Source organism: Erinaceus europaeus, chromosome 2 (assembly GCF_950295315.1).
Source record: "Erinaceus europaeus chromosome 2, mEriEur2.1, whole genome shotgun sequence".
Classification (NCBI taxonomy): Eukaryota; Metazoa; Chordata; class Mammalia; order Eulipotyphla; family Erinaceidae; genus Erinaceus; species Erinaceus europaeus.
Window position 1 is genome coordinate 157,399,370 of NC_080163.1, and position 24,793 is coordinate 157,424,162.

General features: G+C 36.4%; 1 protein-coding gene across 4 annotated transcripts in view; it reads left to right on the forward strand.

Moving 5' to 3' along the window:
* Positions 1 to 24,793, forward strand: part of TOX3 (TOX high mobility group box family member 3) — a 136,274-nt gene that overhangs the window by 92,983 nt on the left and 18,498 nt on the right. For 2 of the 4 annotated variants that reach the window (XM_060185555.1, XM_060185556.1), the window contains exons 2-3: positions 7,192 to 7,257; positions 11,172 to 11,423. In XM_060185555.1, coding sequence (XP_060041538.1) covers positions 7,192 to 7,257; positions 11,172 to 11,423 — 318 coding nt within the window. Of the gene's footprint in view, positions 1 to 7,191; positions 7,258 to 11,168; positions 11,424 to 24,793 lie in introns of all 4 variants that reach the window. The other 2 variants (XM_060185554.1, XM_007538368.3) reach the window with 1 other exon arrangement.

Below are 24,793 nucleotides of genomic sequence, written 5' to 3' on the forward strand. Positions count from 1 at the left end.
TCGGTTAATTTTTAGAGCATTTTGTTTTGGCTCTTTAAATACCTTAGAAGAAGGTGGGGGAGGTGGTATAATGGTTATACAAAAGACTTTCATGACAGAGTCACACAGGTCCCAGGACCAGTCTCTGGCACCACCATAAGCCAAAGGTAAACAGTGCTGGGGGTTGGGGGGTGGGCACGGGTAGAAAAGCAAGCAAACACAGAAGAACCTTTTATGACTTGAACTGTGTCACTATGTCACACTTCTTCTAGCGTTTGCCCTTCTTCCGTAGCCAGTCAACAGCGTCAGGTTGAAAGCTGTCAGGAGCTGCTTGTTGCTGGCTTTGAAAGTGACTGGGATCCATGTGGATTCAGTCGGCTAGGAAGGATCATCAGTTTCCCCAATGAATGGGTACTCACGGGATGCACCACGAGAAGGTTGATCCAATGCATCTATGTCACACTATTTGAAGGAACATAAATAGAAAGCTATCATCTAGAAATTGTAGAAATAGATAAAAATTAAAATGGCTTAGAATTCTTATTTAACTACTTTACAAAAATGCCTAAACTAGGGGGCCATGTGGTGGTGCATCTGGTTAAACTCACACATAAGGCACCAGGACCTGGGTTCAAGCCTCTGGTTCCCACCTACAGAGGGAAAGCTTTAGGAGTGGAGATGAAGTGCTCTTGGTGTCTTTCTGTCTCTCTCTCCCCCTTTATGTCTCCCTCCCCCTTCAATTTCTCTCTGTCTCTATCTAACAAGTAATTTTTTAAAGAAAAAAATGTATAAACTTTACTGTTTATAGTGTAAAATATTGATATTAATACTTTATAAAATCAATTCAGGGAAAATCAAAATTCTGTTGTCATAAAGTCCTTGGAACAAGATTTTCCAAAGTGTGTTCCCACTTGATTTTTTGGAGAAAGCAGAAGGAAGTGTTTCAATTACTGACTAGAAAGGTACTGTCTCTCACTTAAAGAAAAATGTAAACTCCTCCCAGTGAGAACTTTGTTATGTTTTCACCATCATGTTTAGACACTGTGCCTAGCACAGTGCCTCACGTAAAGTGCACACAAATATATGCTGAACACTAGATTACAGGACCTCTCAGTGATGTTAACTTTAGAGCAGGCATTGTGTCTTACCAGAGAGAGATCAGTGGTCTGCACTCTTACCTAGACTTACTGGACTGTGGCTACTTTTTTTTTTTTCTTTTTTTCCAAGAAACATTTTACTCAACTTGAGCACCTTGAAATGCAGTCTAGGAAATTCTGGGTTTGTGAAAGAGTAACAAGAGTTTTCAAATGGAATTGATCACTGAATAAAACATTTAGTTTATTGTTAAGAAAGACCAGGGGACCCCTCCCTGGGCACAATTCTTAACCCTTGGAAGTCTCTTTTAATTTGCTGTTCTAGTTTTTTTTCTTTTTCAGTTTTTTTTTTTTATTGGGGGATTAATGGTTTACAGTCAACAGTAAATACAGTTGATGGTACATGTATAACATTTCTGTTCTCTGCATAACACTAACCACCATTGTACATCAGGACCTGACCCATCTCTTAGTCTTTTACTTCGGTGCAATACACCAAACCCAGTCCAGTTTCTGCTTTGTATTTCCCCTTCTGTTTTTATTTCTCAACTTCTGTCTATGAGTGAGATAATTCCATATTCATCCTTCTATTTCTAGCTTATCTCACTTAACAGTGATTCCTACAGGCTTCCTTTAAGTTTCATCCAAGATTCTTAATAGCTGAGTAGTATTCCATTGTGTATATATGCCACAACTTGCTCAGCCACTCATCTGTTGCTGGGCACCTTGGTTGCTTCCAGGTTTTGGCTATTACAAATGGTGCTGCTAGGAACATATGTGTACACAGATCTTTTTTGATGGGTGTGTTTGTTTCCGTACGATATATCCTCTGGAGAGGAATTGCAGGATCATAGGATAGGTTTATTTCTAGGCTCTGAGAGCTCTCCAGACTGCTCTCCATAGGGGTTGGGCCAATTTACATTTCCACCAGCAGTGCAGGAGGGTTCTTTTGCCCCCACAACCTCTCCAGCATTTTTTGCTGCTACCTTTTCTAATGTATGGCATTCTCATAGGAGTAAATTGGTACCTCATTATTGCCTTTATTTGCATTTCTCTGACAATCAGTGACTTGGAGTTGCCCTTTGGATCTCTTCTTTGGTGAATATTCTGTTCATATCCATCCTCTCCCCATTTTTGGATGGGGTCATTCTTTTTTATTGGTGAGTTTGGTGAGCTCTGTATTTTTTCATTATTAGTCTCTTGCCTGATGTATGGCATATAAAGATCTCCCGTTATGTAAAGAGTCTCTGTTTGGGTGGTGGGCTCTTTTGCTGTGCAGAAGCTTTTCAGTTTGTTGTAGTCACATTGGTTTATTATTGCTTTAGGCTTCTTTTCAATTGTATTTGTATCATTGAAGATGCCTATAAAAATTAAATGGAGGTGCCAGGTGGTGGCACACCTGGTTGAGCGCACATATTACAATGTGCAAGGACCCAGATTCGAGCCCTGGGTCCATATCTTCAGGGAAAAGCTTCACAAGTGGTGAAGCTTTCTGTCTCTTCGCCCACTCTATCCCTCCCTTCTCTTGATTACTGTCTCTATCTGATAAATAAATATAGTAAAAAAAATTTTTTTAATTAAATGAAAAATAGTGCTGCCAATATTTTCCTCTAGGTATTTGATAGTTTCTTGTCTAACATCCAGGTTCTTGGTCCATTTGGAGTTTACTTTTGTTTCTGGTGAGATAGAGTGGTTCAGTTTCATTCTTCTGTACATTTCGTTTCAACCCAATTTTCCCAGAGCCATGTGTTGAAGAGATTCTCCTTTCTCCGTTTAATAATTTGGGCCCCCTTGTCAAAAATGAGATGTCCATAGGTTTGGGGGTGTTGTTCCAAAATTTATTTTCATTATATTTATCTAAATTGCTGTTGGAAAAATGAATTCTATTTAGTCGCCTTTTAGATAGGTGTTGAAATAATGTGTAGAAGACTTCATTGAGTAAACACATTATCATGTTCATCATCATCACAGCCACAAAAAGTGTTGATGAGTACAAGATAACTTTACTCAAAGATAGGATCTAAGAGCCAAAGAATAAGTCCACACAAGGTGACACCTCGGTGATAATAGTCCTCTACAGATTTACACACTCAGAAGAGGGCAGGTAAGCACAATGTGAGGGGAGGATGGAGTTCTAAGTCCCTGTGGTAGAACAGGGTGATGGTTTCCAAGAGACTGAGATGTCCTGCCCTCTAACTTGGGGAAATGTGAACCCTCTAAATCAGTTCTCCTTCAATAAAGAGATACCAAAGTTGGAAGGGGGAAAAATAAGTGATAAAACAACTGCAGTTAAAAATGGTTGGTTATTGTGGTCCGGGAGGTGGCACAGTGGGTAAAGCATTAGACTCTCAAGCATGAGGTCCTGAGTTCAATCCCCGGCAGCACATGTACCAGAGTGATGTCTGGTTCTTTCTCTCTCCTCCTCCTATCTTTCTCATTAATAAATAAATAAAATCTAAAAAAAAAAAAAGGTGGATGGTTATGAGACCTAGAGGTTAAACTGTGATCAACCTTTATCTTTCTTTCTCTCCCTTAGACAAATACTGGAGTGTATATAATTGTCCAGGCCTTGTTAATTCTGAGGGAAGCAGGGCCTCTTCCCTCAAGGACCTAGTGGTTTCTAGTAATAGGTGTTTATTGAATGTGTCACTATCTCAGAATATAAAGTAAATTTAATTGTACACAAAACAGTTAAAGTTAATTGTTCTGAGGTCATTATATTAGAGAGCTGCCCCAACAGATTACTTTGTTCCCCTCTCAGAATCAGATCTTTACACAGAGCAAGTAAAACAGGACTTATAGGTCACATTTTTAAATAAAATTAAGAAAATCGAGCTAGCATTACTAGGTAAGTTCAAGCAAATGGCAAGTGGCATTCCTTTCATTCTGATCAGGTTAACAACAACAGGAGGCAGGCTAGATCTAGCAAATTAAAACACACCACACTCAGTTAAATTTGAGCTTCAGAGAATACTTTGATTTTTTTTAAGTGTATATCTCAACAATAAAATAGATTAAGAGAGAGAGAGAGAGAAGAGAGAGCAGGCCAGGTGGTGACACATCTAGCAGAGCCTACATGTTATAATGCTCAAGGACCCAAATTCAAGCCCCCTGTTCCCATGGTGGGGTGATTTCACAAACTGTAAAGCAGTGCTGCAGGTATCTCTCTCTTTCTCTCTTCCTATCTCTCCCTTACCCCTTGATTCCTCTATATCTATCCAATAAATACATTTTTAATTTAAAAACATTGTTTCTTTGAAAGTCAAACATATATACCATGTGTGGGTGTGAAATTATACCTCTGAATGTTACACTTTTGTAAAGCACTGTTTAATTGCTAATAAAAATAAAAGTATGCACTAGAAAACAATAAATTAAAATACACACACACACACATACTATTTTAGCACCCAGAACATTCTGTTTTTATGACTGACTACTTTTATGGCTCTAACCCAGGGGCCTAACCACCTGCTTGCTCAGGAATGAGACCAAATGCATATGCAACAAGTTAGCGACTGAATCTGCCTTTTTATAGGAGGGTATTTTACCCCAAACAGAATAGAAATCTCTGCTTTCTATTTGAAATGATTTATAACGGTTCCCCCCTGATCGCCAAGTGTTTCCAAATTAAAAGCCATTAATTAAGGCCTTATATAGATACAAAAGATATGCAAGGAGTGATTTGTAATTCCAGCTCAGTACTTCAGGTGAGAGCTTTTCAAATTACGTGGACCACTGAAGCCACCTGCTTGACTAAACGCAGCACGGCCAGCACCGACTCATCAGCGCACACGGTGCCAGTGTTGTTACTGATTTTTCTCATTTCTCCAGGGCAAATACTAATTAATGGATACAATTCACAGCTGATTAGCTGTAGTTTCTTCAGTAATTACATTCGCATACTAACTGTTCAGAAGAGGATTTCTAACCCAGTTCTTATTTCACTCTAAACTTAATTTGTTTTTTGAATAGTTTAGGCCCTTAGTTTAATAGCCATTTTATTTTTCTTTGTTGTTTTAGGTGCTATTAGATAATAAGTGAGTTTAATCTTAAAAAAACTACTCCCTGATAATGAGCTGTTTGCCTTAAATGGATTTCTAATTCTCCCAAAAAACCTATATTTAAATAATGGTAAAGTTGTGATACAGGCTGTCAGGCAGTCTGGGGAAACAAGATTGGTACATGAAATACATTTGTGAGTCCAAATTCACATAAAAATTGAAAAAACACTCAGAGTTGAAATAAGAGACTTATTTAATTGTCATTAATATATATATGCATATATATTTAAATCCCAAGACAAAAAAACTATACTTTACCCTGAATATTTTTAATTGATACTGTAGAGAAATAGGGAAAATAAGTGGTGATTGTCTGTACACATTCATGTATGACATTTCTTGGTTTCCAAATTATTTTAAAGCCATGTAATAGAGATATAATGGAATGGACTAAGGAAACTTTATTTAATTTATGTAGAGCTTGATGAGTTTGGAAATCAGTATCCTTTCATGAAACCATAATTTTTTTTTCGATTTCACAAACCTTCAGAGAAACTAGATAAAGGTCTTAAGTCCTAACAAATTCATCTTTCAGAAATTCTTATAAAGATATTTATCCAAATGAATCTGGGTTCTCCATGAGAAGCCTTTCTGAGAGCTCATTGTGTGAGTATGTATCTAGGTGTCGATTTACAGAGTGGGATTTTGCTTCTGTAGAACATAACAGCTCTCTGGAACCATTAGAATCTTTCGTATAAATCCTTCTTAGTTCTTGGATCCCTGACATGATAAAGTGTAGCATGTCAATCCGGCTTCTGTGCACAGAGTATGTAGGTTAGTCGGGCTGAGAGCACCCCCAGAAATAAGTATTTGTGGTTTTATTGAAAGGATTATGTAGGCCTTCCATTTCTCTGTGTGTTTATCTATATTGTATTTTCTGTTATTTATCTACTTATCTATATATCTCTTTCTCATCTATCTACTTATCTTTCTTTCCCTGAGAAATTTGTGCCTTTTAGTAATGCTATTTATATTACAGAATGGAGATATATAGATACACACACACACACAAACATTTCACCCTTGGAGCCAATCCCATATACTGCTTGATGCACTAAATTCAGAAAGGAAATGATACAATTAATGAAAAGACAGACATCTTTTAACTATGAAAAGTTGTAAAGGTAATATAGTGCTAAATAATTAGGCTTAAAGAGACTTTCCACTTTACATTGCCAGACTGATAAGACAGTGTTTAAAGCAGTAAGATGTGCCTACATATGCCATCCAAACCTGAAAATAGATTTCTGCTGAAATCTAAGTTTTACATTTTGATAACAGGTCTCTAGAAGTAAAGAGCTTATGTCTGAAATGCTGATACAGTCTTATTTGTGATGGCATAAATGGGCTATTGTATTAGGGAATTAAATAAAAATTGCTGTGTTCATAAGACCCCACTTATTTTTTTAAACCTCTTATCACTTAATGTTACATTGAGAGATTAAATATCACTGCTTTCAACAGTTCTGATGGACATAGATATCATTTTAAGCTGTTTGTAGATTTAAAAAATATTCTTTAGTCTTATTATTTATTTATATTCATGCCACTCCCCTTTCACTAGAAAATAGAATTTGAGTCCTGGGAATTGAATTCTATTCCCTTTAATTCACATTTTAACCTCCCCACACTTGTGACATCTGTTCTTGAAAAGTAAGCTATGAAATCCCAACATGCTTTAAAAATGTGTCAAGGTGATTTTCCTGGAAATTCTTTTCCTTCTAACCTCTGACAAATACCAGTTCAATAAACAACACCCACTAGTGACTAGTTGGCCAAATGCTTGTAATCACCTCCCTTCACTATTAGTCTTGATGAGAAACAACACTGTTTTCTAGAATTATCGAGTTAGCTGGACTCTATGCTTTATTTTCCAAGGGAACCAGCCGACAGTGCTTTGAAACCTCTGTCACTGCTCTCATTTGGTCTGAGTAAAACCACACTTTTATCTCCTAACACCAGCATTCTTTTCAAATCCCATCTGAGTCTTAAGTAAGCCACTAGAATTCTTTATTATGCTGAATATTAACATAAACCATTCTGTTTTCTTTCAGTTTGGAAATAACAATAACTACATGAGTATGGCTGAAGCAAACAACGCTTTCTTTGCAGCCAGTGAGGTAGGTGTCTGTCTTAATGTGTCTGTTCCTGTTTTATATGTTATTTAGAACCTTTAAAAGGCTTGAAAGGAAAAGCAGAGTATTAAATATAGCTCTCTCTTATGTGGCACAAGGTAACAGCTTTGGAGGAGAAATGAAAAAAGCCTATTGGAAAAGAAAATAACCTGACAAATCTTTATCAATTGTCCTATAGACTGTTACTAACATTTGTATTTCACACTGACCTCCTGATTTTTAAGAAAGTATACATACACACAAACAAAATAATTATATAAAAAGTATATAACTGACCAGTCTGTCTAGCTGCCTACCATTTGATATAGTTTTAATATCAGACTATATGGGCATCTAAGCAGAGAAGTGGCTCTTTAGGAGACTAGATTTGAAGTGACTTACAATAGAAAATGTTTTATTTACCTCTAAGGATATTTTTATTAAGTTGCCATCATTTGGGAAATGGCATGGTAGAGCATTTTAGCTTCTTGAACCTCTGATACATAATTATTTTGTTGTTGTTATTGCTGTTGTTGTGACTGCTGTTGTTAGTGTCTTGACAGCCTAGTACAGTGCCAGGCACATAGTAGGTGCTCAAGAAATATTGACTGAACAAGTGAATGCACTTGCTCCTTGATTTGCTCATAACTAGGGAGACAGAATGACGGAATCTAATAGCAGTCCCATGTTGATTTGTCTTCAGCAGATGCTACTGATGGAACAAATGTCTTTTTGTTTTTGCCATTTTCCCTATTTAGTGATTTAAGACTGTTGTCTGATCTCTGTGGGCTCTTCTCCAGAAAAAAAAATTATCTTTATTAGATCCAGAAAACAATTTCCTAAAAATGGTAACTTATGTGAGATTCAAGATTTTAAAACATGAATGAACAGAATAAAATTGGTCCAAATGGAACATTTCCTTTTGTGGTTCCTGCTAATAAAAAGTCACCATTTTCCAAATACATTCAAATATAAGAAACTGAACTAGCTTGACCCAAGAGGATGAAAACCATAATGGCTTTGTAAATTATCTCAGTACAGGGAAGCAAGTGGAATGGAAGAAATTAAACGGAGAAATTACTAGAAAAAATGTGAAATCAAGAATGAAGGGTCTTCATAGATTAATCATTTTTACAGTGACCATCAGCTCTCTAACTAAGAAGACAGCCTAGATAAGGGAATATTGTTTGGCACTAGCTGCTGTGTTGTTTGTGATAATGAACACAAACCCCATCTGTAAGGACAACATGATGTTTCATTCTGTAGGATTTTTTTTCCCTACATTTGAATCAAACATTGATGAAAGCTCTACTGCCAGCAGCTGTTCAGAGACAATTTAATTCCAGCTGTGATAATTCACCGTGTCAGACATTGGCTGTTATATGTTGATACAACAGTTCTCCAGATTTGCATTTTTATCAAAAGGAACAAATGTTTTGAACATTTCAGTACAGATGGCATTTAACCATGTACATACTACTTTAACATGTTCAAGGTAAACACTGAAAAGTCAGTATCAGTAAAAAAAAAAAAAAGTATTCAGATAAACTGCTTAATCAGATTATTGGTCTGATGACATAATCACCAATATCAATATCTTTTTGTTGATGCCACACATTATTTTAGTTATTTCAAATATTCAGTACTTTGGATTACTCTTTTTCTCTAAGGAATCCTTTATGTTTTATTGAATTATTACTTATCTTTAAAAGTGGCTTAATATTTTCACACTTTGTTGGTTATATATCATAGTTTTATTATTGTATGAGGTAGTAATATGCTAAATTCTAACTTAAAATTAATTTGTCTTTTGAAAAGTATGCCATGGAGACATCTTATATATGAAAAATTTCTCTCTAGTCCTTAGTAAAAGTAAAATTAAAAACTTCCTTAATTTTGTCTGCCTTGCTTAAGATATGCTTTAAGTTTAAGAAATAATCTAGACAATGATCTCGCTATATGTCTTTTCTTGAGCTAACAATAAAACCCAAGTGAATGTTGATGCTCTAAATGATAGCATGCCTGATTTCCAAATCACTGCATTAAAAGTAGATTTTTTAAAGACATTTTAATGAGTGCAAACTAATTCAGGAAGACTTTAGGTTTGAACGCTATAAAGTCAGAATTGTTCCTGAAACCCAATTCCCTTCACATAGATATTGCCCTATAGATAACACTACAGGAACTAGGATACTCTAAGTTTGAAATTCACACATTTGCTTTATGTTTTCTGTCTGTGTCATGATTACCCTGACCATTTTTAAAGTACTTTAAATATTTATTGAAATAATATTTCAAGTGTTAATTACAGTGGTAATGAAAACAGCCAAATGCCACATATCAAGAATGAGTGTTTATCCGTATTGTTAATGTGATATGTTAGATTTCATTAAGCAGTAATGGGGTAGCAAATGAGTCACAAATTACAGTTGCATCTGTTACTAGACCGCATTAGTGCCAAGATAACGGCAAATGCAGCCATAGGGTTATGTTCATTAGCCAACCAAGTTTGTGGCCAATTCATCCCTTTGTGTTTGAATATTTGGGGTACCGCAGTAAGAAATTGATATCTCTGGGGGATCATTATGGGAATGAATATGTCAGAATATTTAATATTTCATTGCAGCTTTTAAGTGTGTATTATACTGTGACATCTTACTTATATTGAATCTCCTATGAACTTCAAGGTGTTCAATCACCCCACCGTACACACCCATTCCTTTGACATCTTTTTATTTTTCTGGTGAAATACAAATAATAGTTGATAGGCTCTATAAGCAAGAAAATTTTTTCCACTGAATTTGTTTCTATTTTTCTGAATATTCAGTTATTACATTGATAGCTTATAGAATGATGATTTTCAACTCTTAGTTGTCTTAGCCTATTATAGCTCATTCAAATTCACCCTTCAAAAATACTATTAATAAGTGAGCTATCACTTTAACTCTCTGAACAAGGAATAAAAATATCTGAATGTTTCCTTAATCCCCATAGCCTATCAGAAGTATCCTAGATTTTGATATCTCCCCTCCTCCATTCCAAGTTCTATTTAAGAAAGATGACTGGTGTCATCAATGCAGCCCTGATTTTATATCAGAAGATCCTGTTTTAAAATACTGTTATCTTTAAAGATCTAAATAGCTGCAATGAAAGCAGTGTACTAATAACTTAGGTCTCCTTACTAAATAAGTGAGTCACATCATTGAATTTTAATGTATCTATATGACTATATATACATATATATATATTCTTTAAAAGATGAATACGTATCAAAAGTCTCATATAGGATAAAAAGTGTATTACATTTAAATAAAAGCACAGGGACCTTTTAATTTGTGCTCTGATAATCCTTATATAAAATGCTCTGCATAAGCAGTAACAATTTACATACAAGAGTCATTGCTCTTGAAGATACATTAGTAAAGGAAGTTAAGGCGCAGATTTCATATGACTTGTTTTTATATGTTGTGGCAGAAAGTAAATATGTACAATACTCACTTCTAGATTAATGTGTGTGTACATCATAAAATCGTCAGTATTTTATGAAGCATGTGGCTAATGTAAGCGGTTTGAGCTGTTTCACTAACATATCAATAAAGTGGCAATTTGTTATATAGCCAGATCTAATGTCGCTGATGCTCCAACAACAAAGACAGATGTTGCTAATTAAGTACGCATTAAAAAACTGTTAATACTGATACTCCATTAAAACCATATGATAATGAGACTTAAATCTTTAATCAGAATGATCAGCAAAACTTTATATATTGAAATCTGTGTCTGAGATGTTTTCATTTGAGAAATAAATATTTGGCCTAGCTACGTAGTGTTTTTCCGCGCAATATTTCTCTTTCCTCTCCATGGAGAAATAAGGTGCAGCAAGACATTATAAAGACATCTATATTTTGTTCTCTCAGCAGACATTCCATACACCGAGCCTCGGAGATGAGGAGTTTGAAATTCCCCCAATCACGCCTCCTCCAGAGTCAGACCCCGCCCTAGGCATGCCTGATGTTCTTCTACCCTTCCAAGGCCTCACTGATCAGTTGCCTTCCCAAGGAAGTGAATTTACACCCCAGTTCCCCCCTCAAAGCCTGGATCTTCCTTCCATTACAATCTCAAGAAATCTCCTGGAACAAGATGGTGTGCTTCATAGCAGTGGGTTGCATATGGTAGGCACTACATTTATTGCTTGAAAGTATTTTTATATTATTTGAATTTCTCATTTGATAGCCCATGTCTTAGGCATGTTCTTTCCTATCTCCCTATAGGCATGCGGATTCTTCTGTTGTCTCATTTACATGTAGTTACTATGTTAATCTCTGGTATTGAACAAGAAAGTCTTGGGTTGGGTTGAAGGTCACACAGAAGAATATAAAGCCAGAAGATCCTTCTGCTTTAAAATTTTTAAGACGTTTGACTCATTGGTTTGGAAGTAGTCCTCTCTTGATTTAACAGTAGTGTATTCGAGTTCAAAATTACTCCGGAGAGATTTAAGAACTGGAAGGCTTTATCAAGGTGCCTAGGTCTTTTACATTTGTTGGATTGTAATGTAAGGCTTCTGACACATGACTTGTTGCTACATAAATGAAATATCAAACTGTGATACAGAGGAAGGGAAAAAGAATTATTGCTTATAGCCAACAGAGAAAAACATAGAATACATTATTATGTGAAATATATACCTAATTGTGTTATTTATTGTCATAAACATTGAATAAGGCACTCCAGAGAGCAAAGATTACTAATGCAATAATTTTGGTTCCTTTTATTTTTTTCTTTCTTTTTCTTTTTTCTTTCTTTCTTCTTGGAGTGCAATTATAGTCAGCAATCACCAGGGTAAATCTACTTAAATGTTTTAAACTCTTCAGCTGGGATTTTTTTTCCCCTCCACCATAGTGCATATTACATTTATATCTGTCTAGGTGAGCTACTAAGCAGACATTTAAAACAAGATTAATAGTTTATAGAGTTTTTTTTTTTAACCCTGTTAAATCAAAGCAGATGTGTTGGTATAACAAAAAACAGATCCTATTGCTTGTTTACATATTTCTCTACACATTAAGACCATGCCAGTGATGTTTATTGGTTTCATTGTTAATTCCCCAGATAACAACAGATGATTGCAAAATACGTAGTGGATTAGCAGTACAAAGATTCAGTGTCCTCTCTGAAATGTAAGATTGCTTTCCCAAATAGGATTGTGGCAACTTAATTTTCTTTGCCTGTGATCTTTTGTGTTTGAGCTGAACAGCAGAGTTTTTTTGTTTTTTTTTTAACAGGGTTTTTTTTTTTTTTGTCCGAAAAGAATGCAGTGAACAGTCAGGAAATGGTTATTAAGTATTCATAAGCATTCCTTGCCATCACAAATAATTGTTTCCTGTGGACTTTCTTACATTTATGTCCCTTTGACACTGGAATGGAAGTTCTTTCCTGTCTTCTTCTACAATCAAGCTTTACAGTATTGCATCTGGAAAATAATAAAAATGAAAAAGGTATTTAGTCACCAAGGGAGTTTTCCAGAGTCCACTGTTAATTCACTGCTGTTCAGGAAGGCTCATTGAAGTTGCAGAAATAGTTAAAAGGCCATATAATACATGCTAAGATGTGTACTTTATTAAATTGGTAAACATTTATTAATAATATAAGACTCTGCCTTTAAATTAAACATCTGATGAATTACCTTGCCTTAAAGCTATAAAACTCTTATTGCTGCTATAAAAAAGTGTAAAGGAGGCATTTTGACTATGAAATTTCATTTCATGGTCAATTGAATTTACTATATTGGAAAGAACTAAAGATGGAATCATAAAATAATTATGATATTCATATACACTTAAAGAACAATGCTTTCACAGACTGGCGTTGGGAGAGAGGACTCAATTGTTAATGCTTCTTTTGTAATGTATTGCTAATCACTAAAGCAGTTGAATCATTTCATTGATTGTATAAAGTGTAAGTACTTTCCCACCTGCAAGAGGCAGCAGAAAGCTTCACAAAATGTGGAGCAGTGCTTCAGGTCTCTTTCTCTCCTCTCCTCTTCATGCTCCTCTTTATTTCTCTCTATCTCTATAGCAAAAAGAAAGGGGGGGGAGCTACTTGGAGTGGCAGAGTCATCTTCATGGCACTGATCGCCAGAGATAAACTTGATGGCAAATAAAATAAAATCAAAAAGTGTGATTGGAAGGTAGCGCAGTGGGTTAAGTGCATGTGGCGCAAAGGGCAAGGACTGGCGTAAGGTTCCAGGTTCAAGCCCCCGGCTTCCCACCTGCAGGGGTGTCACTTCACAAGCGGTGAAGCAGGTCTGCAGGTGTCTTTCTCTCCCCCTCTGTCTTCCCCTCTTTCCATTTCTCTCTGTCCTATCCAACACAACAACATCAATAACAACAACAATAATAACTATAACAATAAAACAACAAGGGTAACAAAAGGGAATAAATAAATATTTTTTAAAAAATTTAAAAAGTATAAGTGTACTTTAGCTAAGTACAGTCTGTTGTCATGGTATATACATGGACCTCGTCACATTTATTGGTGCCTTTCTGGAGTTTTGCTGAACCTGAATGATATTTATTTTTGGCTAGAAACAAACTAATCTTGTTGAAAATTCTAGTAGAATTTCACCTTGAAGAAATGTCATGGGATTTTAAATCACAAATGTTGAGAAAAAAATAATAAAAATGTACTAGGACAGAATTATGATGAATACAGTGTGTCGTTGGCTTTGTTCTATGTAGTACCTGACATGTTCACCTATAAACTTGAATTCAGAAATGCCAGAGGCATGGTTAAAAATAGGTTATGTCAAGGTTCTTCTATATCTCCCTCCGGGTACTGAGTTGGCTTAGCTACATCATAATGCTCCATAGCAGCTCCTCGGAGATTTCCCTTAGGAAGGTCACCAGAAAAATAATAAATAATACTTTATACATCATACATTCGGCTCTCCAGTGTGCACCGGATATTTCATGCCTTGTACAAGTAGGAAGTTTTATTATCCAAATGAACATGGCTGTCTGTTAAGGACTGCAGTGGTGAATTAAGACTACCGTATAATAAGAAAAGCTGGCGTGTTTATGTTGTATTGAACCAGATTTTCTTCAGAGCTTCACTGGTTTTCCTTTAGAGAGAGTGACAGTTTGTCACATTACTCATTAGCTGCATTTTTGTTGGCAATAAGCACAACGTGTTTATCTTTCTTAAGTTTATGCTGTATATATTTTAAAATGGAAAGCAAGCATAAAAAGGGGATTTAAAAAAAAGTCTAATGATTAGCATTCATATTTCAAAATATGCAAATAATTGTCCCAGTCTTCAAAGGCAAAATTGTTGAGCAATTGAAGGTAGATGTACTTATGACTTCAAAGAACAACCTTGATTTGTGTGTTGTGGTTACATATATTTTAAATCAGGATGTGCATGGCACACTGAAATCAACAGTTTATTTTGGTGAGAAAGTCTTTACCTTTAAGCATTACTGTCAGTTCAGATGATCATCTGGAAATTATTTTAATCTACCCAAGATTACAATTCTAGAAACCTACAATGTGTGCTCCAAAGGTTTTTTTTTTTTTTAACACCTCTCTATAATCTGCCCAGCCTGCTGAGTAGCACTGACATCAGTAGTACATCAATTTCAGAAAGTGGATTATTTTTACTAGACAGCTATTGTGACATATTGGGTCAGTCATAAATGAAAGATATTCATGCAAGCATGCAATACTTGTAATGAAGTCTCACTCTGACCTTCTGTATGATTGATTCTGTAATTTAGTTTTCTCAGGCAGTGCCTGAAATGAAATGAAATCATGTTGAACAAGTTTTGAATACCCACAGTGCACCAGGAGAAGAAAAATCTGCAGCCCTAGAGGCTTGAGGGAGAGCAGCTGAACGATTTATCTCTATGCTATTATAGCCTTTGCCAGCATTCAACATTTTTTTTTTTCGTCTTCTTCTTCTTCTTCTTCTCCTTCTTTTTTTCTTATTTGGCTTAAGTACTTAATTCTGCAGGTAGCTGTAAATGGGAAAATAAAATGCTGTTCAGATTTAAAATGACAGGACAGGAGTATGTGCAGGGGACTGATAAAATATCTTGAATAGAACTGACCTTTCATGTAGCTGAAAGTTACTGGGGGATTCATCCTCATAATTACCATATAGATTATTTTTATTTCTTTCCTGCAATGAAACATTTCAGAGAGCAGTAGTGCTGATTGAATGAAAATTGAACTTGTTAACATTCTTTTCAGCTTAGCCTGTTGTACGTAACAGAAGGTTAGCTTTGATGAATTTCAGAATTCTCTTTGATACTGAGAAACAGACAGTAAAATAATTGTCTCTGGTCTGATATTTTGTGTGCCCCCCTCAAAAAAAGAATATAAAAATACTCTGATAATTCACCTATTTTTTTCTTAGTACATTATAGTTCGTGTTTAGGGGAACAACACTTTCTGTTTCATATTGTTTTGGATTTAATTGTGATAGAACATATTTATAAAAATGCTATACTAGTACTTGAGTAATATCAAACATTGTATTAGAAAATTGAAAAAGGGGAGTCGGGCTGTAGAGCAGAGGGTTAAGCGCAGGTGGCGCAAAGCACAAGGACCGGCATGAGGATCCTGGTTCGAGCCCCGGCTCCCCACCTGCAGGGGAGTCGCTTCAACAGGCGGTGAAGCAGGTCTGCAGGTGTCTATCTTTCTCTCCCCCTCTCTGTCTTCCCCTCCTCTCTCCATTTCTTTCTGTCCTATCCAACAACGAAAACAACAATAATAACTACAACAATAAAACAGCAAGGGCAACAAAGGGAATAAATAAATAAAAAATAAAAAATAAATTGAAAAAGATGGAAATAAATGAGGTATATTTGAGTATGGTAAGCTTGTACCTATTTGGGAGGAGAGAGATGAAAGTTCTACAGAAAACATAGTTAAAAAAAATAAAGATTAAACTTTTAAAATATTCATAAACTTCCTAAATTATAATCCAGGCAAATAATCACCTTTGATCAGAAAAATAGGAACATATAGAAATAACATATTTAAAATGTCTGGTCCTATTTTGAAAATTTTGGTTTTTTTATGTAATCACTAAGTATGGTTCTGCTTTTGAAGTTGAATTGTTTTTGATTTTACAAAATAATCTTCATGCCATTTCATACTTTTAAAAAGATCTCACATTAAAAGAAATAGCGGACTTTCAATTAGTACAGTGGTTTAGCAATGTTTCTTAATGTGTTACAGATAAAACAGTTATTTCATGGGTCATTAATGTGTTTAATGTGTGGAACGTTCTATTAAAACAAGCCCTTATTATTATTATGAACATGTTCATTGCCATTGTCAATAGAGGGTTCAGAGCTAAATTCCAGAGGATGATTACCATTTAGTCATTGAGAAGACACACAATTTCTCATACAAGCTGAATGATTACACCAGTGTTTACTTTTCATCAAGTTAGAGTCAGAAAGTATTTTGATTCTAAGTTGACAGTAGAAAAAGCACACCTTACAAAGACAGAAAACATATTTTTCATGGAATAGGAGCTATCTAATGCAAAGCCCAAATTGAGAAAATTATGTGCACATTTTATAGTACTTAAATAATGCTTGATTGGCTATACTGTTTTAAAATCTTCTTCATTATGGGCTGGCAAAATAGCTCACCTGGATAGTGATCTACTTTTCCATGTGTGTGACTCACATTCGAGCCCAGCCACCACCGCATTGAAGGAAGATTGGGAGTGTGGTCTCTTTCAATCTCCTGGCTCGCTGCCTGTCTCAATTGAAAGAATGGAAGGAGAGAAGAGCATAAAATCTTTTTTGATTACCACTGTTTTTTCCATCTAGTAAAAAAATTCAGACTCTGATTATTACTTTAAAGATATTGTCTTGAGATTTGTTTTCCAAAAATAAAAGCCCAGGCCGCCGACATTTTTTACGAGCTGCCTTTCTTTGTGGAGCAAATAGGCTTGTGCCATACATAACTTAAATAAATATCCTTTACTCGTGGCCTGTAAATACTTACTGACCCTGAACATATAAGTGTTGTCTTTAAGGTTGAGTTAACTTTAAAGCCATCTATTAAAGTAGAGGCAAGTTCCAAATTTTTACTAACCCCAGTTAGCTGTTGTGGAGTATGACACATTTTCTTGCTTCGCTTATTAACAGTTAAGGAAAAGCGTTTTTAGAAAGGTATGCTATGATTTATTTCCCTGTATCTTTATTTTAGTCTTTATAAAGGTAAACTTATGAAGACTGTGTGCATCAAAATGGAGGGTAGGGAGCTTAAAGTATAAACAGATGTATAATGGAATTCCCCCTTTGGAATTTTAATTTAAAATGAAATAAAATGAGCATGTAGCTGATTCTTTGGTAAAAAACAAAGCTAGTTACAGGGTATACCCATCAAATACCATTAAATGTTTTATGATAAACTCTTAGAACTTTTATTTTGCAAACATACTATTAATTGGCTTTAGGTAAGATTGTTTTTTCCTCAAATCACTCATGTACTTTTGATTATAACCCTGAGAGTAATCATTAAGTAAAAATTATCTATTTCAGTGTAGATATTTTGGTTTGTGCATAGAAAGTTTATGGTATGCAGGTCTGTAATTACCATTGGTATATATTTAGTGTAGCTATATTTGTTTCAGAGTTTACTGCAGTTAAATATATCATAGTTATGCATAACTTTTGAGTGTTGGATTTAGAAGTAAAATATTAACGCATTAACATAATTAAATACCATCATCGAATATCTGGCCTGAATTAGTATTTGTAGTTCCCTGGTATGTATGAATGCAAAACAGTTTTACTATTAATAATTGCTTAATTACTCCATTTCTCAAGAAATATTGATTAAAAATCTGGCACAGTGCAAATGTATTTAGCCACACTCTCTAATATATTTGAGATATTTGCTTCTTAATTAGTTGTTATCTATGAAAATTCAACATTGGATCATTACAGAGTATTCACTTGTAAACATAGATGCAAGGTGCATTAAACACATTTGCATATTAGAGTTTAAAGTCAACCCACCTAGAAGTAAGCACTATTATAATGAGTATATGTAGTAAAAATGGCCTACGAATGTGTGATATTTAAAATAAATCCCTTCAAAAGCACATAACCTTACATTTTCAAAACAAACAAAAAAAACAAAAAAAAGTCATGTCGGAGGAACTATAATGTTTTGCTATGTGTGCAGGTGGAGGAGGGAAAGAAGAGTTCACTCATTGAAGGCCATATTAGAGAAGCTGGCCTGTGCCCCAGAACTGAAGGGATGAGTTCCCAAAAACTGATAATGTAGCAGAGAGTTATTTGGCTAATAAAATAACCTCAGACTGTCCACATGCCCATTCATTTCTTTTCTCTCAATCCCCACAAATCTTGTGTGAAGTATAAACATTGTTTTTACCTTCCAGTTAGCTTTTGGTCTTGATTAAGTCAAGGAAAAAATGTGTTTGGAAGCTAGGAAGTTCTTTACACCTTTTTCCATCCAATTTCAATAAGAGAAATTTGGACCCAAGCCTTGGGCAGCCTCCCTGGTTTAAAGTGGTGTTAAATGGTGTTATTTTCTGTTCTTAGCACTTACTTGGCATTCCATCGATCAGCAATGAGCCAAATTTTTCACTTAGGCTAGTGACCTAAAGTTTCCTTTTTAATAGAGATTTGTTAGATTTTAGTAGTTCACTCAAATGATTATTGATTGGTAGTAGACTGGTTTTCAGGCAATTTAAAGCAATGAGGAGTCACTACCAGGAATACACATTTCTTTGTTTTCTGATTAAAAAAAAAATTAAAAGACAAGAAGGTTCCTCTTTTTTTTGTCATTTAAAAAAAAAATTTTGTATTTATTTTCCCTTTTGTTGCCCTTGTTGTTTTTATTGTTGTAGTTATTATTGTTGTTGTTTTTTATGTTGTCGTTGTTAGGACAGAGAGAGAAATGGAGAGTGGAGGGGAAGACAGGAAGTGGGAGAGAAAGATAGACAAAGCAAAAGGGAAAATAAATAATAAAGTAATTAAAAAAAAGTGTTCTGGGGGGCTGGCGGTCGCACACTCGGTTAAGGGAACATAGCACCACTCAACAGGGATCCAGGTTGGAGCCATCGCTCTCCACCTGCAGGAAGGATACATCATGAGCCATGAAGCACATCACAGGTGTCTCTCTTTTTCTTTTTTTTTTTGTATTTACTGTTGAATTTAAAACATTAATTCCCCAATAAAGAAATAAATTATTGAAAAAATAGGGGGAGTCCGGCGGTAGCGCAATGGGTTAAGCGCACGTGGCGCAAAAAAAAAAAAAAGGTGTCTCTCTTTTTCTCTCTGTCTTCAGCTCCCCTTCCCTCTCAATTTCTGTCTGCCCTAACAAGTAAAAATAAAAAAGTAGAAAGAAAAAAAAATATGGAAAAAATGGCTCTTGGGAGCCATGGCTCTGTAGAGCCACTTTTGAGCCCCAGTGATAACTCTGGTGGCAATAGTAAAAATGGGCAGGGGTCAAAGAAAGGGAAGGGAGAAGAGGAGACGGGGGGGGGGGGGGGGGGGGGGGGGGAAGGGAAGGAAAAGGAAGGAAAGGGAAGGGAAGGGAAGGAAAAAAGAAAAAGAAAATGCCTGGGGTCCTAGAGGTGGCGCAGTGAATAAAGCGTTGGACTCCCAAGTGTGAGGTCATGAGTTAAATCCCCGGCAGCCCATGTACCAGAGTGGTGTCTGGTTCTTTCTCTCCTCCTGCTTTCTAATTAATAAATAAAATCTTGAATGAATGAAAGAGAGAGAGAGAGGAAGGAAGGAAGGAAGGAGGGGTAAATTTTTTCCAGTTCCACAAAAGTAAATACAAAGTATGAAGTAAAGAAACTAAAACAGACTGTCCACAACTGAATTAGACAGTTTGCATGGGAATTAATGACAATACTAAACAGATACCAAGTTTGTTTTTTTTTTTTCCAATGGCATTTATCTATACTATGAATAAAAGGCAGACTTTCTTGGATGGATACCAAGACCTGAGGGCCAGGACTTGCCTCCCCAACCCACAGCCAGCCTAGCTTTTCCTTATCCTGCTTTTCCTTCATCCATGGTGCATTCCCTTCTATCCCAAGCCTTTGCACATGCTCTTCTCTGCTTGGAATGCTCAATTTGATTTTTCTGGCTTTGTTACCTTCTCTTCCTTTATACCTTGCCTCTTCTGGAAGTGTCCCCTCATAGCCCCACTTACATGGCCTGGCCCATTCCAGTCTTACCAAACCTGCTGCATTTCGTCCATTGTGTGTTTTCCTTGTTCCAATCTGTACTAGCCTCTTTTCCATTTCTTACACATGTCAAACTCTCCCACTCCACACTTCAACAGGTTCCTTTGCCTTGGAACATAGCTTCCTCTTTTTCTGCTTGACACCTTGTATCTTTTAGGTATCCTCTCAAATGACCTGTTGGAGAGACCTTGCCTACTAACCTACCTAATCAAAAGGAGCCACCCTCCCTGCAGTAACTTCTTTGGTTGTTTCTGTACAACCTGTTTATGTTCTTTCACACTCTTGCAACCTGGATCGTGTCTGTGTCTATTTTCTGTATTTGTGAACAGAATGTAGGTTTTGACTACTCCACCTTAGTCCCTAGAAAGTGATTTCCATTATATTTGTGGGAAATGAGCTTCAGATTTCAAAAGTGAGATGTCCCACCAGGATTGGAGGGGCTTTATGTAGGATGCAAGTCAACTGCATGTAATTTGATACGTGATGTATTGGAAGGAACTCATTCTACAGGTATGTAAACATACAACTCAGTTGGCAGGGCCAGTAAGGAGGGTTGCAAACCACTAAAATGAGCTCCAGTGACTGGCATGCTAGAGGCTGCAGCTCAGTGCAAGGGGACCCCAGCTATTTTATTTTATTCTGTTTTATTTTGAGTAGAGACAAATTGAGAAGGGGGAGGTAGTGAGGGAAGAGAGAGTGAGAGAGAGAGAGAGACATGCAGCAAGCACTGTTTTCGAATACTCATAAAGCTTCCCTCTTGTAGGTGGGGGCCAGGGCCTTGAACCCAGGTCCTTGCACACTATAATATGTGTGCTGTATCAGCTGTATGACTGAGTGGTCCACAGGGAGTCTCCTACTATTGTTCTTTTAACAGGTGGAGGGAAGGGCACTTCTCCCTAAGTGAAAGCTCCAGATGGATTTCACTGAAATCTGTAGCAGGCTTCAGAACTATGGGTGCTGAGTTTAGAAGGCATCTCAGATGAACTTAGTCTAGCTCCTATATTTTACTTTCCAAAGTGTGTTATCATGACCACCTGTTAATTTAGACCTGTCCTCCCACACAACCAGGTTTTGTTTTTAACATTTTTTTTAAAATTTTGTATTTAAAGAAAGGAAACATTGACTAAACCATAGGATAAGAGGGGTACAACTTCGCACAATTCCCACCACCAGAACTCTGTATCCCATCCCCTCCCCTGATAGCTTTCCTATTCTTTAACCCTCTGGGAGTATGGACCCAAGGTTATTGTGGGATGCAGAAGGTGGAAGGTCTAACTTCTGTAATTGCTTCCGTACTGAACATGGGCATTGACTGGTTGATCCATACTCCCAGCATGTCTCTCTCTTTGTGTAGTGAGGACGGGCTCTGGGGAAGCGGAGCTCCAGGACACATTGATGGGGTTGTCTGTCCAGGGAAGTCTGGTTGGCATCATGCTGGCATCCAGCCCAGTCAGCCAGGTTTTATCTGGCCTTGCCTTGTTTATCAGTGTCTACATAAACCCAGAATGACATTTTAATTGATATCTTCCTGCTCTGTCTCAATATCTCCCCCCCTCCACCTTCCAGATCAGTCAGAATCATGATATCAATACCGATAGCAAGTTGTCTAAGTGGTTCTCAAATGAGGATGATCCTCACCTCTCCCTCCCACCACCAGACTGGGGGTACAATTGCAGTTGTGCTGAGACATTCAGGATGTCACAATTTGTTTGGGGTAGATTGGCACTCTGGCCTCTTTACAGTGAGTTTTACAGGACAAAATGTCATTTCTGCCTAAAATGCTTATCTGATATCATTAATTAAAATACAGAGTGGCATCGGGAGGACAGAACCACTTTCCCTAATAATGAACAATTTAGAAAGGGAAACAAGGAAGCCCTTCATATCAAATATAATTGTGAGAGGAGTTGAAAAAAAGCCACCAATGTTCAACTCCTATTTTATTTTATTTTTTTCAACTCCTATTTTAGAATATGATTAAGGTGATCTCTTATAGTCTACTAGTTATTTTGCCTTTCAGTAATCATTGCTAAATTAAGACTTAATTTTCATAAATTGGCGGTAATGATTTACAAGAAATGCTTTTGATTTTTCAGGCCTTATACACACACACACTCTCTTAGATTTCTTTACCATGTCAAAACTATTAGGGATACTGTGACCTATTTTGGAGAATATATGAATTATTCTTGGATACACTTTGTCACAGTACATTTATTAGTCCATTCTAAGTTGTATTTCAGGGGTGGGGAATCTTCTTTTTTTTTTTTTCCCTGCCAAGGACTATTTGTATATTTATAACATCATTTGCAGGCCATACAAAATTATCAGCTTAAGCACTTAATGTTGCTATGAAAAAGATCTCTGGTTGTCTTGGTAGAGTCAGACCAAATGATTTCATGGGCCAGAGGTCCCCTCTTCTGTTGTATTTAATTGGCATAATATTTAAAAGAATAACAGGTTAATTTTCTAGTTCTCAAAGACATGAGTACCAGATTAGCTACTCTGGCTTTGGGCATAGTAGGTGCTCAATAAATACTGCAATATTGAATTGACATCTTTCTCTTCTTAAATGGAAATCCTAAGATCAAAGGAAGTTTTTTTTTCTATTTTTTAAAAAAAGATTAATTTTTTTTTTTTATGGAACATGATTGGGATTGTTAAGAATCTCCAAGTTCCCCAAGGCAGTTGTTAATAATTGGTCCCCCTAAGGAACTTGAATCTCTTAAGAGACACTTTAACCATTAATCTTCTTAAATTGTAATCCTCAGTCATAGGAAGTTATTATCAGATAACTCGGACCATGGAAAATGCTGGCACATTTTGATGCATTGATTATGTGATTTAGAGGTACTTGAAAATGTCCTAAAGATCTTTGGATTGTCCTGTGGAAAATAAAAAAGATGAGGCTAACATTTAAATTTTTTTATATATTTTATTTATTTATTTTCCCTTTTGTTGCCCTTTATTGTTGTTGCAATTACTATTGTTGTTATTGATGTCGTCGTTGTTAGATAGGACAGAGAGAAATGGAGAGAGGAGGGGAAGACAGAGAGGGGGAGAGAAAGACAGAAACCTGCAGACCTGCTTCACCTCCTATGAAAGCGACTCCCCTGCAGGTGGGGAGCCAGCGGCTCGAACCGGGATCCTTCTGCTCCTTGTGCTTTGCGCCAGGTGCACTTAACCTGCTGTGCCGAAGGCTAACATCTTTTTCTAGATGTTATGTGGATGGCTAGAAGTTTTGGTTAAATCTTGGCTCCACCAGCAGCATTCTTCACTAACGTCTCCCCCACACTCGTGGCTGTTTAGAGAAATGACATGTTATAGAGAATCTCAGTTTATTAACTAACAAAAATGGAATTGCTTTCATTGAAGTTGTTTTCACGGTGATGATGATGGAGACCCCAAATTTCCCTTCATCTCTGTCAGTATCTACCTCTGCAGAGGGGCCCTGGCTGCTGAGATAATTGCTTCCATTGAGCAGCCTCTAGCTACCTCTGTGTCTGGGGAATCCTTATCTAATAATGGTTGAGTTGTATATAGTTCTGAAGATTTTTTTGAGAGTTTTGAATTAGAAAATACACACAAATCTCCACCCATCATAAACATACCTTCAGTGTTCCTTTTCTTTTTTTAAAAAAAAATTATATATATTATTTATTTTCCCTTTTTGTTGCCCTAGTTTTATCGTTGTGGTTATTATTGTTGTTGTTGTTGGATAGGACAGAGAGAAATGGAGAGAGGAGGGGAAGACAGAAAGGGAGAGAGAAAGATAGACACCTGCAGACCTGCTTCACTACCTGTGAAGCGACTCCCCTGCAGGTGGGAAGCCGGGGGCTTGAACCGGGATCCTTACACCGGTCCTTGTGCTTCTCACAACGTGCACTTAACCTGCTGCACTACCACCCAACTTCTCAGTGTTCCTTTTCAATACAGTGAACTCAACTATTTGTCAACAGGAACTGTCAAACAAACAGATGCATTGTACAGGCATACACTGAAGATGCAATCCAGGAAGAGCAAAGGAAGCCGAGAAATTTTACTCTGTGGCCCTTTTGGACCATGAGGGCCGCATGAAATGCTACTGATGTGAGATGAGTCAGTCAAATCCCTATGCATGCTGATTCTCATAGGCATTATAATAAACAAAGCAAAAAACTAAAGTAATTCTTCTGTTGCATAAATCAGATCATCATATTTCATGGTCATGTTAATTAACTAATTAATTACTATGGAGTCAGATTTAAAATAATGTGATTAGTGTTAAGGGGAGAGCGCATAATTATTATGC